General features: G+C 46.0%; 1 protein-coding gene across 1 annotated transcript in view; it reads right to left on the reverse strand.

The window, feature by feature from the left end:
* The window catches only part of ZNF618 (zinc finger protein 618), a 74,917-nt gene extending 61,028 nt beyond the window's left edge, over positions 1 to 13,889 (reverse strand). Inside the window, exons 1-4 of the mRNA XM_009994328.1 lie at positions 13,721 to 13,889; positions 9,874 to 9,969; positions 6,624 to 6,701; positions 18 to 56 (exon numbers count right to left, since the gene is read on the reverse strand). Of these exons, the coding sequence (XP_009992630.1) occupies positions 18 to 56; positions 6,624 to 6,701; positions 9,874 to 9,969; positions 13,721 to 13,889 (382 nt within the window). The remainder of the gene's footprint in view (positions 1 to 17; positions 57 to 6,623; positions 6,702 to 9,873; positions 9,970 to 13,720) is intronic.
* Positions 13,890 to 14,148: the final 259 nt, after the last annotated feature.

Raw genomic sequence — 14,148 nt, forward strand, 5'->3', positions numbered from 1 at the left:
CCGCAAGGGGTACTTACTGCCTTGTGAGGCTCCTTCACCTGAGGCAGCTTCAGTGTCTGCAAAGAGAAAGAGCCGCGCTTAGATGTGACAGCTGCCCCGGACAGACCGCTCTGCCCGGCCCCGGCCTCCCTGCCCCGGCGGGACGGGCTGTGCGGGCTCACGGCCCTTCCCGGGCAGCCTGCGGGGCCAGCTGGGCCACCCCAAGGGCTGTTAGTTAAACGCAGCAGCCCCCAGCCCTGAGAAAGGGCCCCCAGAGCTGGAGCTCTTCTTGCCCACGCTGTCACAGGGGCCTGGAGTCAAAACGGGGTGGCTACAAGGAAGGTCCCTGCCCCAGCCCTGCACCAGGCTTGGAACCTGCTCCCAGGAGTTGCAGGGCCCCAGGCCTGGGAGCCCCCGGGGCTGCGGGGGGAGCGGGAGCAGCGCTGCCCGGCCCGGAGCTGCCTCGGGGTGACCTCAGAGCACAGACGGGACCGGCACATCCCAGCGGTCCCGCGGTCATTAACTGAGTGTGCAAGGATGAGATCTGCAGTTTCTACTCAATGCTGAAATCGCTCACGCGCACCCGGCTCGGCCTCCCACGGGAGGGGCACAGCAAAGCCCCTACAAGAGATGGACCATGAGAACCCGACCCTGGGGCTGTTATTCTATCCTGGTCTTCCTGAAGGCCCATGTGAAACGATGGGAGAAAAAGCTCCCTCCAGCCTAACACGTGGGACCGCAAGAGGCACACAGCAAAGATCATGTCGGAGCCCTAAATGAATGCAATGGGCAAAGCTGCAAGCTGGAAAACAAAACCCAGTGTTACAAGTCAAGGATCATAAATGGTTAGGGTTGCCAAGCCATTTTGAAGTGTTTCATATTCATCCCAAATTGCATATACTGTATGTCACATTATCTAATAACACAACTACGTTTGAAAACATTCCGTATGTCCCGTGGAATCACGTTTGAGCTGCTCTGGAAACCACAGCTGCAGAATGTCACAGCATTTCTGAATTCAGAATTTGCAACCTGAAGTAATGAACACTGTATGCACTTAATTTCCTTACTTCTTAAAAATAATAAAAACAAATGACTGCGGGTTTGTGAATTTGTACATTTCTACTTGATTAACCTGCCTGATTAGATCACTTTTCTAGGCAATGATACTAATTTGGCACAACTTCATAAACTGAGGGGCCAGGATCTGAAACCCTCAGTATCATATACAAAACCTCGACAGTCAAACAAACTCCTGTATTTTTTCCACAGCTGCTACTTGTTCGAATTACCACCGATCACTCAAGGAAAAAGCTAGCTGTGGCACAATGGAGTTCTGCAAATGCTGTCCTGGCGTTCACAGGCAACAGCATAAATAAACCATCAAATATATGTACTAGGCATGCACCAGGCCATTTCTGTTATTTAAATAGCTTTAAAAAGTACTTTGGTCAAACTTAAAAAGAATAAAGAAGACACAAAGGTTTAAGAAGCAGCTGTTTCTGAACTGTGTTAAGAAATGTTTACTCTTTGTCATAAGACAGACCAAAGTCTTAACGCATTTAAAAAACCACTAAAATTCCCCTAACAGCCCACTCTAAATCACCTTTGGGCTGAGACCAAGTAATTACAGCTTTAAAACACAAGACCAATTTCTGAGAAAGTTGCAAAAGTAAGTGAGAGCAGGGAGGTCGGTGGGAAAGCTGGAAAAGAGGTAAGTTAACTCCTGAGTCTCAAGTAACTTTCTGCATCTTCTATAAAAATCTGCTGCAGATTATACACAGTAAAAAAAAGGATGCTTGGGATGCAGCACAGAGGGGAAGGGACCCACCAATCCTGTGATTTTTCAGCAGCAGATAATTATACAAATGAAACTCAACTTTCTTCAGCTCTGAAACACCATCTCCCCTCAGGAATGACTGTTTCACTATTAATTTTCAACTTCTCACCTCAAAATTGTTTCAGTCAAAGAACTGCTCAAACTCAGACTCTAAAAATGTGCACTTTGGAAAAATGCTTTTTTTCCACGTTCCAAGTTTGAACAAGTCATCTTCCTTTCTGTATTTTTGGAATCGAGCAGAACCCTTTTGTGGAAACTATTAATATGAAGCTTGAAAAGCTTTGAGAAGTTTTTCAACAGTTAGTTAAACTAGAAACTTTTCTGAAAAAAATCCTGCTCTAGAGCATTCAGCATCTCTTCAGATGATGGCAGCTCAGCCCCCAGCCTGGCACACCCATGCAGGAGGGTAACAGAGAGCTGATGGGTTCAGGGGAAGGCAATGCAGCAACTAAATAATGTAAATAAATAATAAAGGAAAACAACTGGAGCAAAATCATCATTCAGCACAGAAAAGCTTATCTGGAAACAGAGAACTTCCACCAATTATGAGGACAGAGGTGACATATCCTGCAAGGGTTAAACTTGCTGTTTTCTTGCATTTGCTTTCTGAAGAATTCTCCTTTGGGTAAAAGTCTCCCTTTCTTGGCCTCAGCCCAAAAGTTTTTAAATTTACTTTTTAAAAGTCTAATAAAGTCATTTCAGCCGTTTTGTTGGTTGTTTTTTTTTTGAGTTATATGAAAGTGAAGTAATTTTCCTGACTCAAAACATGCAGATGTTTTGCTGCTCACGCTGCTTAAAGATGACCCAACACACGAACCAAAACTTTCTAGCTGACTAAGTCCTGAAGGGAATCCAACCCTTTGAATGACTTGAAAAAACCCACAGGGCTACACAAAAAGCCCTGTAAGCCACAGATTTCTAAGGCCTAGGCTGCAGGCGAAGCCTTAACACTTGCCAGCACCAATGGCTGGGACTGAACCTTCCACTGCCACCAGGAATGTGCAGCCTTTCTGCTCCAGCCCAACTCCAGAAGCTCTGCAGGAGGAAGGAGCTGTGATCCTGCAGGGCTGCACAACAGCTTACAAAGGAGCCTCTGAGCTCGACAACATGACTTTTTTTTTTTTTGTTGGGTTTCTTTCTTATTTTATTTGTGCATTTCAGGAGGGCGAAGGGGAAGGCAGGCAACCTTTGCAGCTCTTCCCTGACAGAACATAGTGAGTAAATTTCTTACCTACGTTTCTGATTCTTTGCAGAACTCTTTACAGGGGGGTTTCCGTGCCTGCATCTCAGCTTCCAGAGCAAAGCAGAAAGGGAGCCTGCCCCTGTGACGCAGCACAGCTTGAACAAGAGATGCCTCAACCTGCACCTGCAAACTGCCAGGACATCAGTTGCTCCCTGAAATTCTCCAGCCAATGCTGAGCACCACAGGGAAAGCTCAAGAAAATGCCCTGTTCTCCAATAAGAAATCACCCATTCCTGGAGGCAGACAAGAAGAAAAATACACCTGAGGAAGACAGTCACCTCCAACACACCTTCTCTGCCATGGAGATCTAGAGAGGAGGCAGGTGCAGATACAAAAATAAATCTAAGAAATTCCTCCCAAAAATGATCATTACAAAGAAAAATATAGTTTTTAACCTCTAGAGATCTTGCCAGTGTCAAAGTCGTAACATAGAGCTGAACAGCTCAAAGGATGAGAAGAAATTTAAGTTCTGCACAGGGCAATGACTGAAAAGCAAGGACCGACTGCAAGAGCAGAATGGGCAACAGACCTCCCACCTGTGCTGGACACGAGCTGTAAGCCCCTATCTTACCTGCTGCAGTTCCAAATTGGACACTGAGGTGTACAAAAACCATTTAGAAAGAAGCCAGTTCAAAACAAGGATGACTTGGGACCTCCAAACCTCTCATCCCGGTGACAGAAGCTGTATCACTGAATGGTGACAGTGGGACAGGCTAGGCAGGTGGTGTTTTCCTTTTCTGTCCCAAACCAGATCAACACAATTACTACCTGCTCTCCCATGGGCTGAACCTTTTGCATCACCAGCTCTACCCATCTGCAGGACTGACCAACAGCTTGGCCAAGGACCATTAGTGACACAGGAACCACAGAAGAAAGCAGAGAGCTGTTCAAAGGGCAGGGGTGTATCCTTTGCTCCAGCTACTCTGATGCTGAGCTGGTGAGTTGATCCAGGATCAAGGAAAGGCAGATAGTAGGGGACTGAAGGGTGGCCCAGACCTCAAGGACATGGTGCCTGATGCTCGGAAAATGCATCAGGCAAAGAGGGAATGCCCGGTTCTGTCACTGCAACACAGTGGCCTTGCCTGGCCAAAAAGAAATTAATACAAGATTCAGGATCTGAGTTTCTGGCAGCTGAGAACTGCACAACATGGGACAAAGGAGCTGAATTTTCTGTGCTTTGAGGAGAAGCAGACCTGGAGAGGTGGCTTTGCCAGTGCCTTGGGATTTATCCAGGACATAGACTGAAGATACACAAGAACACGCAAAGTGCAGAATCCCAGTCTCATTGTGCCTGTAACCACCAACTTCTCTCACACTTGCTCTGATGGTGCAATATCAGCCCCTTCTACACGAAACCTTAAATCTTGTGACAACAAAAGCAGCTTTCACAAAAAAATTCTTGCAGTCCTGCAGTCTCAAAGTATTTCCAGCATTGTTACTGAACAGTTTGTTTGTGATTCTCACTGGATAATATCACACAGGGTTTTTCCTCCTCTCATTCTTCCTCTTTTTCCCCCTAACTCTATATTAGGTGGCACATTATTTCTCTGCAGACAGGGACACTCCCCAGACACTGCCAGCTCAGGCTGTTTCTGGGAGAACATTTACAGACCTGCACCAAGTTTCAGTTTCATTTCTTGTTGAGGAGTGTACATGAAGAAACATCTCATTTTGGTTTTTATTGTCTTAAGGCAATTCAAATGCACTTTGTTACTACTATATGCATCTGTTTTCAGCAACACAAAACAATGTTTTCAGTTTCACATATATAAATTGTGCTTCTCTGCCACTGACATGAAAATTACTACTTCTACATTCAAGACTTGGAGAATTTCAGTCTTCTATAGCTACACCTGACAGAGGTTTTGGAAGCAAAAGTCATGTCTCCACTGAGTTAATGACAAAAAAATGGGTTATCAATTGTACATGCCTATGTTGATGCATTCAGACCATTTAATATATAGCTGGATTTCATGATCAAAATATAAATAAATGTATCAATACAAATCAACTGAATCACACACTTGGATCACACCTCACTTGGAGGTGACCTCATACTAATGAAGCTCCTAAAATTCAAAAAAAATTAAGGATCCCATCGTGCTTGGGGAAGAGAAGTAAAATAAAGCAATCCTTGTCCCAACTCTAAATACTGCAATGATTACTGCAAAATTACTCCAATGCTCTGATGCAATGGCAAAGCATTCTGCATGTCAGCAAATAACTGCTGCTCACTGTTATTTTATGGATTATTTTTCTTAAACTGCAAAGTGAAGCTGCTTTGTAGCCACATTTCAAGGACTTTCAGGAATTTTGTTGGTATTTAGAAAGGAATACGAGCACTGAAAGACAATTCTGCATGTATGTAAGGGCACAGAAGGAGGTCTGTGATGTTAAACAGCACATGAGAAACAGGCACCCGTGCAAGTAAAGGATGTTATTATGAGACTGTGAAAAAGCTAGGGATGCATGTTCACTTTTCAGCTGTGCAGCTGCTGACTTCTGAGAGTTAAAATTTAATATTGCATTAGTCTTCATCATTCCTGGATTTTCCAACTTTTCACTGGGAGTTTCCTTTACACCCTGTTAGACATTCACTTTACTGAAGATCGCAGTGATAGAATCATAGAATCATAGAATCCTAGGGATTGGAAGGGACCTTGAAAGATCATCTAGTCCAACCCCCCTGCCAGAGCAGGGTCACCTAGAGTACATCACACAGGAACGCATCCAGGTGGGTTTTGAATGTCTCCAGTGAAGGAGACTCCACAACTTCCCTGGGCAGCCTGTCCCAGTGCTCAGTGATACTGCCAGTTAAAACTGGGGAGCTACAGCAGATGTTCCTACAAGTCTGCTATAGAGACTTCAGTGCTGAACTCAGGTGAAAGGAAATAAAACCAAGTCCCTGTTCTGTTATTTCTCCAAATTACACAAACTACACTAATTGTACAAATCACCAAGCAGAACTTTCACATTTCTGCAATTAAGCAACATCAAACTGGCCAGTCTTACAGAAAATCCAAATCAAGTCACTCCTGACTAAGCAGGAGATATTTCATACAAACAATACATTTGGACAGTGACCTCAACTGACAGCAGGGGTACAGGGGTGAGCTCAAGTATCATTTTGATTTTAACACAAAAATACAGCAATATAGCAATGCCAATATCTGACCTGATGTCCTCCCATCCTGACTTAACAGGGATGGACTAGAGCACCCAGCTGGGCAGGAGCGTGGAGCACCTCGGGGAGATCTACACTTGGTATCTGCCAGGAGAAACTTGATGATTTGCAGCTCTCCCAACACACAGCAATGCCCCCAGAGAGCCCCCAGGCAGGAAATACTGCACTGAACACAAAAGCTGCTCCTGCCCTCAGAAGAAATAGTACTAGAGTAGAGAGACACAAAGACAGCCTCAAGATTTATCCTATCCACCCACAAGAAGCATTCTTGATGGGCAGAGAAGCAGCAGAGCAATCTTTTAAGACCTTCCCAAAAATAGTCCCCCAACTCCAAAGTTGCCCCAGGATTCCCAAAGATTTGAGCAGGAGTGAGATACCTCTGTGTGCTCGCACGTGGGTCTGGAAACAGTTGTAATACTTGTATTTCTTCCCACATATTCCACACTCGTAAGACCCTGAAAAAAAGAAGACAGAAAAGCACACATCACCATATTAGATCATGAAAAACAACCTCACCACAAACTCATCCATAAACTGGGGACAAAAGAACGCAGTTTGCAGCAAAGTAATTTTTGGAAGGTTCTTGGAGATAAATGCAGGAAATCACTATTCCATACTCAATTCTTTTTTCAGTCTTATTTAAGATTCCTTGGCATATTACCCTGAACTTACTTTTTTGTACATCTTTATAACTTTGCTAACATGAAAGGGCCACTCTTAAAATAGCCTGACTTATAATTTTATAATAATGAATAATATTTCCAAAGGACGGAAATAACCTTGAATTACTTTTCAGTAAGTTCCTAGGATATGGGAAAAAAAGCTTTTTGACTGAAAAAAGAAGGCAATATGTTATCTTGAGGCAAGGAGTTTTCAAAATTTCTCAAGAAATGCACAAAGTACAAATTTTCCAAGAAACCCACAGAGATTTGGTAAATATCCACCCAGAGGAAACCAAAAAGATACAAATAGAACTTTTGCCCTTTTAAAGGAAAAGCACATGACCACAGCAGTCTCTCTTCTCAATTTGTGTCTCTTAATTCCAGTCATTTGAAATGAAACCAGAGAAACAGAGCTGGGAGAATAATTTTTTAATTATGAAATTATGCAATGAATTTAGTTGCTTCTGTTTATTGGACAGGCAGGCAGAAATTTCCTCAGATTGGTCATTTAAGTTAAATTCGACCTTTTTTCCCCACTCCAACGTGGTGAACAGGCTATACATTTAGTTTTAAGCTCTCATTTGCAAAAAGCATTGTGTTTCTTAGCTGCCCATCAGCAGTTAAGTAACTGTGATCCCAGCTGTGCTCCTCAGCAGGGTGAGAGCTCCGCTGACTGGGACAGGGGCTGAACATGACCTGGTGTGCACACAGCATTTCATTTCCATGGGTGCTTCCTCACAACCTGGAAACAATTATTCCTTACCATGCAAAACAGTTAACCTCAGAGATGAGCCACAAGCAAGAACAAAACATTCACACACACCCCCCAGGAAATATTCCCAAATACCATTTTCCCACAACACTTACCCAGTGCTCCTCAGAGTGAGCTCTTTCCAGGAACAAAACCACCTGTACTTTTTGAGCACGCTAAGCCCGTGTTCTGTTTTTCCCTTCCCAGGCCATATTGCTTACAGCTTTTAAGAAAACAACCCTCCACCCAGTTGGCAACAGGGCTGAATTCCCTGTCCCTCGCTGTTAGCATCACTTGGGATTGTCCTTTGAGCCTGGGAAGCTACTTTGTCACTGATGCTGAAAGAAGCATTTTGCTACAGCCTGATACACAAGACTACACATCTGAAAAAATACTCTAAAATACTGGTATTACAGCCAGTTGATGATGTCTGATCTGCTCTGTAGCCTTTTAATTATTGTAGGCAATTGTATTTTATATATAGATACACATATCTACATCAAGAGAGGTGTAGCCAGCAGGTTGAGGGAGGTGATTCTCCTATTCCACCCTCCTGAGACCCCAACCTGACTCTAGTTCTAGAGCCCCAATTACAAGAAAGATGGAACATGTGCAGAGAAGGGGCAGAAGAACGAGCACAGGGCTGGAGCACCTCTTCTATGAAGACAGACTGAGAGGGTGGGGTTATTCAGTCTGGAGAAGAGAAGGCTCTGAGGAGACTGTATTGTGGCCTTCCAGGATCTTAAGGGGGCCTACAAGAAAGCTGGTGAGGGACTTTTTAGGATGTGGTAGGACTAGGGGGAATGGATCAAATCTAGAGGTGGGTAGATTCAGATTAGACGTTAGGTAGAAGTTTTTCACCATGAGGATGATGAGACATTGGAACAGGTCACCCAGAGAGGTGGTGGAAGCCCCATCCCTGTAAGTTTTCAAGGGCAGATTGCATGGGACTTGGAGCAACCTGATCTAGAAGGAGGTGCCCCTGCCTATGGCAGGGGGTTGGAACTATATGATCTTTAAGGTCCCTTCCAACCCTAACAATTCCATGGGACCCATGGCCACTCCACAGGCTTTTCTCAGTGAGATCCTGGACATCAGCAAGTTGGCAGCACCTGCCAGCTCATCTGCCATTCTCCAGGACTGAGCATATTCATTGCCAACCTCCAAAACTCTGTCCTGAGAACATTTCCAGCTGAAGCCCAAAGCAGCAGGGCCAAAAGACGTGCTGACCATGGCTTGGGCTCTCCAGCACTGTCCCTGTGCCACCACTGAGGCTGGGCTGTTCCAGCAGCACGTTGGGACTGACACCCACCCTGGAGCAGCACTGCCTGCACAGGGAGCACTGGGAAAATGGGCAAGCAACAGTGAGGGGCTCGCTGAATTCTTCTTCCTCATTTTTTTTTATACTCCCTCTGGAGATGGTCTATGGCACCTAACTGCATTTGGTTATGCAGAAATTCCTGAAGAAGAAGATAACCTGTCCAGTGTCTGTGTTGTGCCTTCCCTCTCCAATGCAGAACCCAACTGCAGAAGGGGCTGTGCCTGGAAAACAAGGGCAGGAGCCAAAGGCAGAAGAGGGACCAGTGTGTCCTGTGGCTTTTGTGTGGATGTCCCGAAACACCCAGGACTCAAGTGTAACTTGGGGAAGGATGAAATAATCTCCTTCCAGGGGGTACTTCTACCTACCTCCTGCCTGGGGATGGCAGAGCACTGCCCCAGGAGGACAGCAGGTTTGTTTGGGTCTGAGGGAGGTGCACAACAGACCTGAAGTCCTGCAGGCACCACGGCAACTCAACAGCCACAACTGTGTACTCAGAATACCACGATTTTGGGAGGCAAAGGCATAGATACTCATATTAGAGAAAGGAAGGATGAGTGGCCACAATACATGTGTTATTAGGGTGGAGGAAAGATGAAGTGGGAAAAAAAATCACTACATGTTAAGGCCTTACAAAGAACATGCTTGTGTTGCCTTGAACACAGCCACCATGGTCAGGGTTTGTCTCAGACTTCATCCACATGTGTGTCATGCAGGTTAAAGCTGTTTGCCATAGGAGGGGAGATGGGGAAGGTTTTGGGTTAGTTGGTGCATTCAGTTCTACCAGGCTTCTCCTCAGTCTCGCAGCTGGAATTTGGGCAACACACCCACTGCATCCAGAGCTTTCCCTTGCTCCCTGATCCCTGCTCAGACTTTCACACCCTTCCATCACATACCAGACGTGTATCTCAATGCATGGTCAAAAATCCAGGTCCCTGAATATCGATTTCGAGTATATCCAACAGGAGAGCCACGTTCCACTGCTTTGCCATCTAAATTGTGCAAAAAAAAATAATCAAGAAAAGAGTCCTTAAAGTGGATGCATTTCCAAAGAATAATGGTGGCTGAAACCTACAAAAAATTTCCAAGAACCTTCTGTCCCTGTGGTTTGCTGGCAAGTTGTCACTGGTCACGAAGAGTTCCTTATGGCTTCGCCAGGACTATTTTATTTGGTGTAACTGGGGAGAATCCAAAGTGCTCTTGCACTACACGTGCTGAGCAGCTCAGCAACTGAGACATCAGCATCATGGCACAAATTAAGCCTGTCCATGTGAGTTTGACAGTCTCAAAGCAGAAGGATTCACTCTTCACTTTGTCTCAGAAACATTTCTGATTTAATGCATCACTGAAAAATTCTCTCCAAAATGTTTCTTGTAAAGGCATGGGCCAGAGTGAGACCTTAAATATTCTCATATAAAACTTCTCATCATCAACTTGCAGATAACTCAGTCCTCCAAAACACAAACACTGACCTGATGATATTCCCAGCATTAGAAAATCATCTACATCAGTCAAACAGTGTCTCCCTCTTTCTCTCTGATTTACAACACAAGTGCCATTTTCTTTTCCTCTCCTTTCTAGACAGGTGCACGATGGACCTGTGTGCCTTTCTGCCCTGACACCCCTGCCCTCTGAATTGTTCATGTGCTCGAGATCTTTGAATGAACCCTGGCCCAAAGCCAGCATGTGAAGCTAGCAAGGAAAGAGAAGAAAATAACAGGAAATATTGCATCGTGGAGCTGGGCAGTGCCAGGAACACATCCCTGAGAGCCAGTGGGTCCCTGAGGGGTCAGGTCTGTAGAGAGGGAAGAGCAGGATCCGCAGCAGCAGATCCTGAGCCAGACCCAGGTTTAGAGCCAACCTCTCCGCTGGCTTCCTTTGCCTGGGATTCCCAAAGGAGGGACCCAGAGGACTTGCAAGACTTCTGCTGAAAGCAGATGAAAGGGAAATGGTCCAAATTCACCAACACCAGCCCTCTGGCTGGGCAGCTGCAGCCACTGCCTCCACCCATCCTGCTTTGCTGCAGATTTGGGTCGCTCCACATGGAGGAGTCTAGAACAGTCCCAAGTGCAGGGAGAAACTTGTAACCAGCCAGGAGGCAGCACAACCAAGGCCTAATTTGATGAAAACACTACAAGTGAATAGCAGCAACTGAGCTAGGAATCCCTGTTATAAAATGCACCAGGTAGTAACTAAAAATACAAACACAGCACAATCCTGCAGGAGCTCTGTGACTCAGGAAAGAGACATCAATCTTCTGCTGCCTGTCTCAGCCAAGTCCTGGAGCTGAGCTCTGCAGGAGAGCTGTCACCTGGAGCCACCTGGGCCCTGAAGCCTGCAGCACTGTGGCCCCAGGTCAGATGACGACCATCACAACCCCCCATTTAACTGACCACCCTCAGCACACCATGAAAGGAGTGACCATCCACAGCGGGTGGCATTTCCATGTGAAGAAGAGGGATTCATTTACTCCAGATTCACCAATTCATCCTGCATCAGAAATTCTGATAAAAAAACCACCACTTTGGACACCTTCAATCACTGTTTCCTCAATGGAAGTGAATAAAACCCCACCAAAGCCCTGCCCTTCTGCACAGCTGCAGTGATCTAGATACCAGGCTACCAGATCACAGCACGAGAAAGGCTTCATGAAGAAAAAACTCCTGGAAGTACCAGTGAGCAGCAGCAGAGAGCACGAAGCCTTTGCTCTGGAGGTAGGAGGCACTGGGGCCTTCAGCTTCAGTTCCCAATCTTGGGCTGCTCCAGAGCAGCAGGGAAAGGTGCCAGGGAAGCAGCAGCCCAGGATGCTTCCCATGTGAGTTCCACAGCCAGCAGCAGCCAGGGCAGTGGTGCCTGCCTGGGGCTTCTGAGGGGACTGAGGGGACCAGAAGAATTGACTGGGAGCCAGTTTGAGAAACCACAAGGAACTGATACCTGGGCATTACGGCCAATCCGCACAGAGCACAGTCTTTGGTGGCCAAACAGGATGGTTATTCAGAGCCTCCTCCCCAACAAATAAGAGTTGAGGGAAGGGCAGATGAACGGGGGCACTTACAGGGCTCTTTTCACAAAGGAATCAGCTGCCAGCTGCCAACTGCCTCAGGCTGGTTTTAAAGAAACCCAGCACCAGGCCATAAAATAACAGAAAAACAAATGCGATGCACATTTCACTTGAAAAAGCCCTTCCAGACAGTTCTCTAGTTTACTTTCTATGGCTTTCAATCACTTGTTAACTAGTAAATAACTCTCTGTCCCTCTCTGGACAGTGCCTACACACTGAAGCCCTCACTCCAGCCTGTCCCCAGTGCTGTCCATAGGTGCAACATGTTGGTGCACATCCAAGCTGGCAAGCAGCAAAAGCTGCTCCTCACTCTGCATAACAACATAATCAACCTCCACTAGAAACCACCACTTTCAGAGGACATCATATGCAGAGCAGAAGCCACGAGGAGTTCTGATCTGCATATGTGTTCATCAAGTGTTCACCGCTGGTGACCAGAGCTGAAGGAGAACATCCTGTTGCCTGGTATCAGCAGTCATCTCTCCAGCCATCCCTCCTGGGGTGCCAGGGTCACCTCTCATTTCAGGGTCACCCATGCAGTGACCAATTCTCCCATGAGCTGTGGGGACACAAAAGCTCTGTCCTCCAAATTTTAGGATCTTTAAGTTGGAACTACTTATGGATCTCCTAGGCTTTCCCTAGATGTTTTGACCCTGCATAAATAGCAGTGACCTCCCACTGCCATACTTAGTGGCTAACTTACTAGGGAAGAGAGGTCAGGCAGGACAACAATGTTCCTAAGACAATCACCAGCTAACAACATCCTCCAGGGATTTTTTCCAACAGTGTGGACAATGATCAAGCAAATATCAGGAGAAAATCCAACACCAATACTTCTTTTTTCTCCTTGCTACAAGACAAACCAACCCCAACAGCAATGCTGGGCAGCTCAAATTAACTTTGTCCCAAGTTCCTTGAAGGAAACATGATGCAACTGCTCTTTTTAATTTGTATTAGCAACTGCCTTTGGCTCTCAAAGTCACTGCTGGGACCTGCTCCACATTGGAGACAACAGAGGAGTCCCTTTAGCAAGAGTGGTGCCTCTCCAGGAGCCCACAGAAAGCCCTTTCTCTGATGCTAAAAGGAAAGAAAAAGCCTCTTTGCATGACTGCTGGAGGTGGGGGTGGGGTAGGTAGTCCTGTTTTGGAAGTAGCACACCACAGCCAGCCAGAGTCAGAATTCTTCCCACAACATTATTAGTGATCAGAAAAACAAACAAATAGCAACCTGCACAACCTGTTTCTCAGCAAAATCTAATTACTCACATAAAGCATCCACTCCCCTCAAAGGAACTTTCCTCAAAGTATTTCATCTTTTTCTCAAGACTTTCACCCTGATTGCCTTCTCATCTATGCCCTGTACACCCACCACCAGCCCTGGGTTCACCATGAGTTGAGCACATGACTAATGGGAGACTCATTTCACATGTCAAGAGAAGATACTAAGCTTTTTCTTACAGCTACTGTGATCTTGGTCTAGTCTTCAGGGGTGACCAGATACTAATAGCAAAAATTAAGGAAGGTAAATAATCCTGAGCCAAGGCCCTGAGATTGAGGAGCACCTTGGCTCTGCTCCCTCTGGGTGAGCAGAGCTTCCAGGAACAGCCCTCTGGAGCTTTGTTCCTCTCCCCAGCAGCAGGGACCTGGGGAACCCACTGATGGGAGCGTTACCCCCTCACCTACCGAGCGTCTGCTGGTTGCGGACCCCCCCTATGACCACACAGATCTCAGCAGGCACATCTCCTGGCCCATCCTTTATGTTCTTCTTGGAATCTTTGGTGTCATCCTGCCAGATCACCTCTTCGATGTAGTCATCTGGTACCTCTGTTTTCACTTTCACCTCTGTCATCATTCCAGCCTCTTCACTGGGCGAGGACTGAGATGTTGCTGAATCCGAGCCCTCCGCCTTCGGGCTCCGCGGGCTCCGCTTCAAACACTCCCTGAATGGGGGAAAAAAGAGAAAACGTGAGTTCTCAATGTCAGGTTCTCACTTTCTCATTACTAGTACCTAATTAAAGCTGCTTTTGTTAAATGCAGTTTATTTGGAGTAAGTATGGCTAGCTGTGTGTCTGTGATATATGGCAAGTAAACAAAATTTAACCAGAAAAAAG

This window comes from Chaetura pelagica, unplaced genomic scaffold, assembly GCF_000747805.2.
Source record: "Chaetura pelagica isolate M959 unplaced genomic scaffold, ChaPel_1.0 scaffold132, whole genome shotgun sequence".
In the NCBI taxonomy this organism is placed as follows: Eukaryota; Metazoa; Chordata; class Aves; order Apodiformes; family Apodidae; genus Chaetura; species Chaetura pelagica.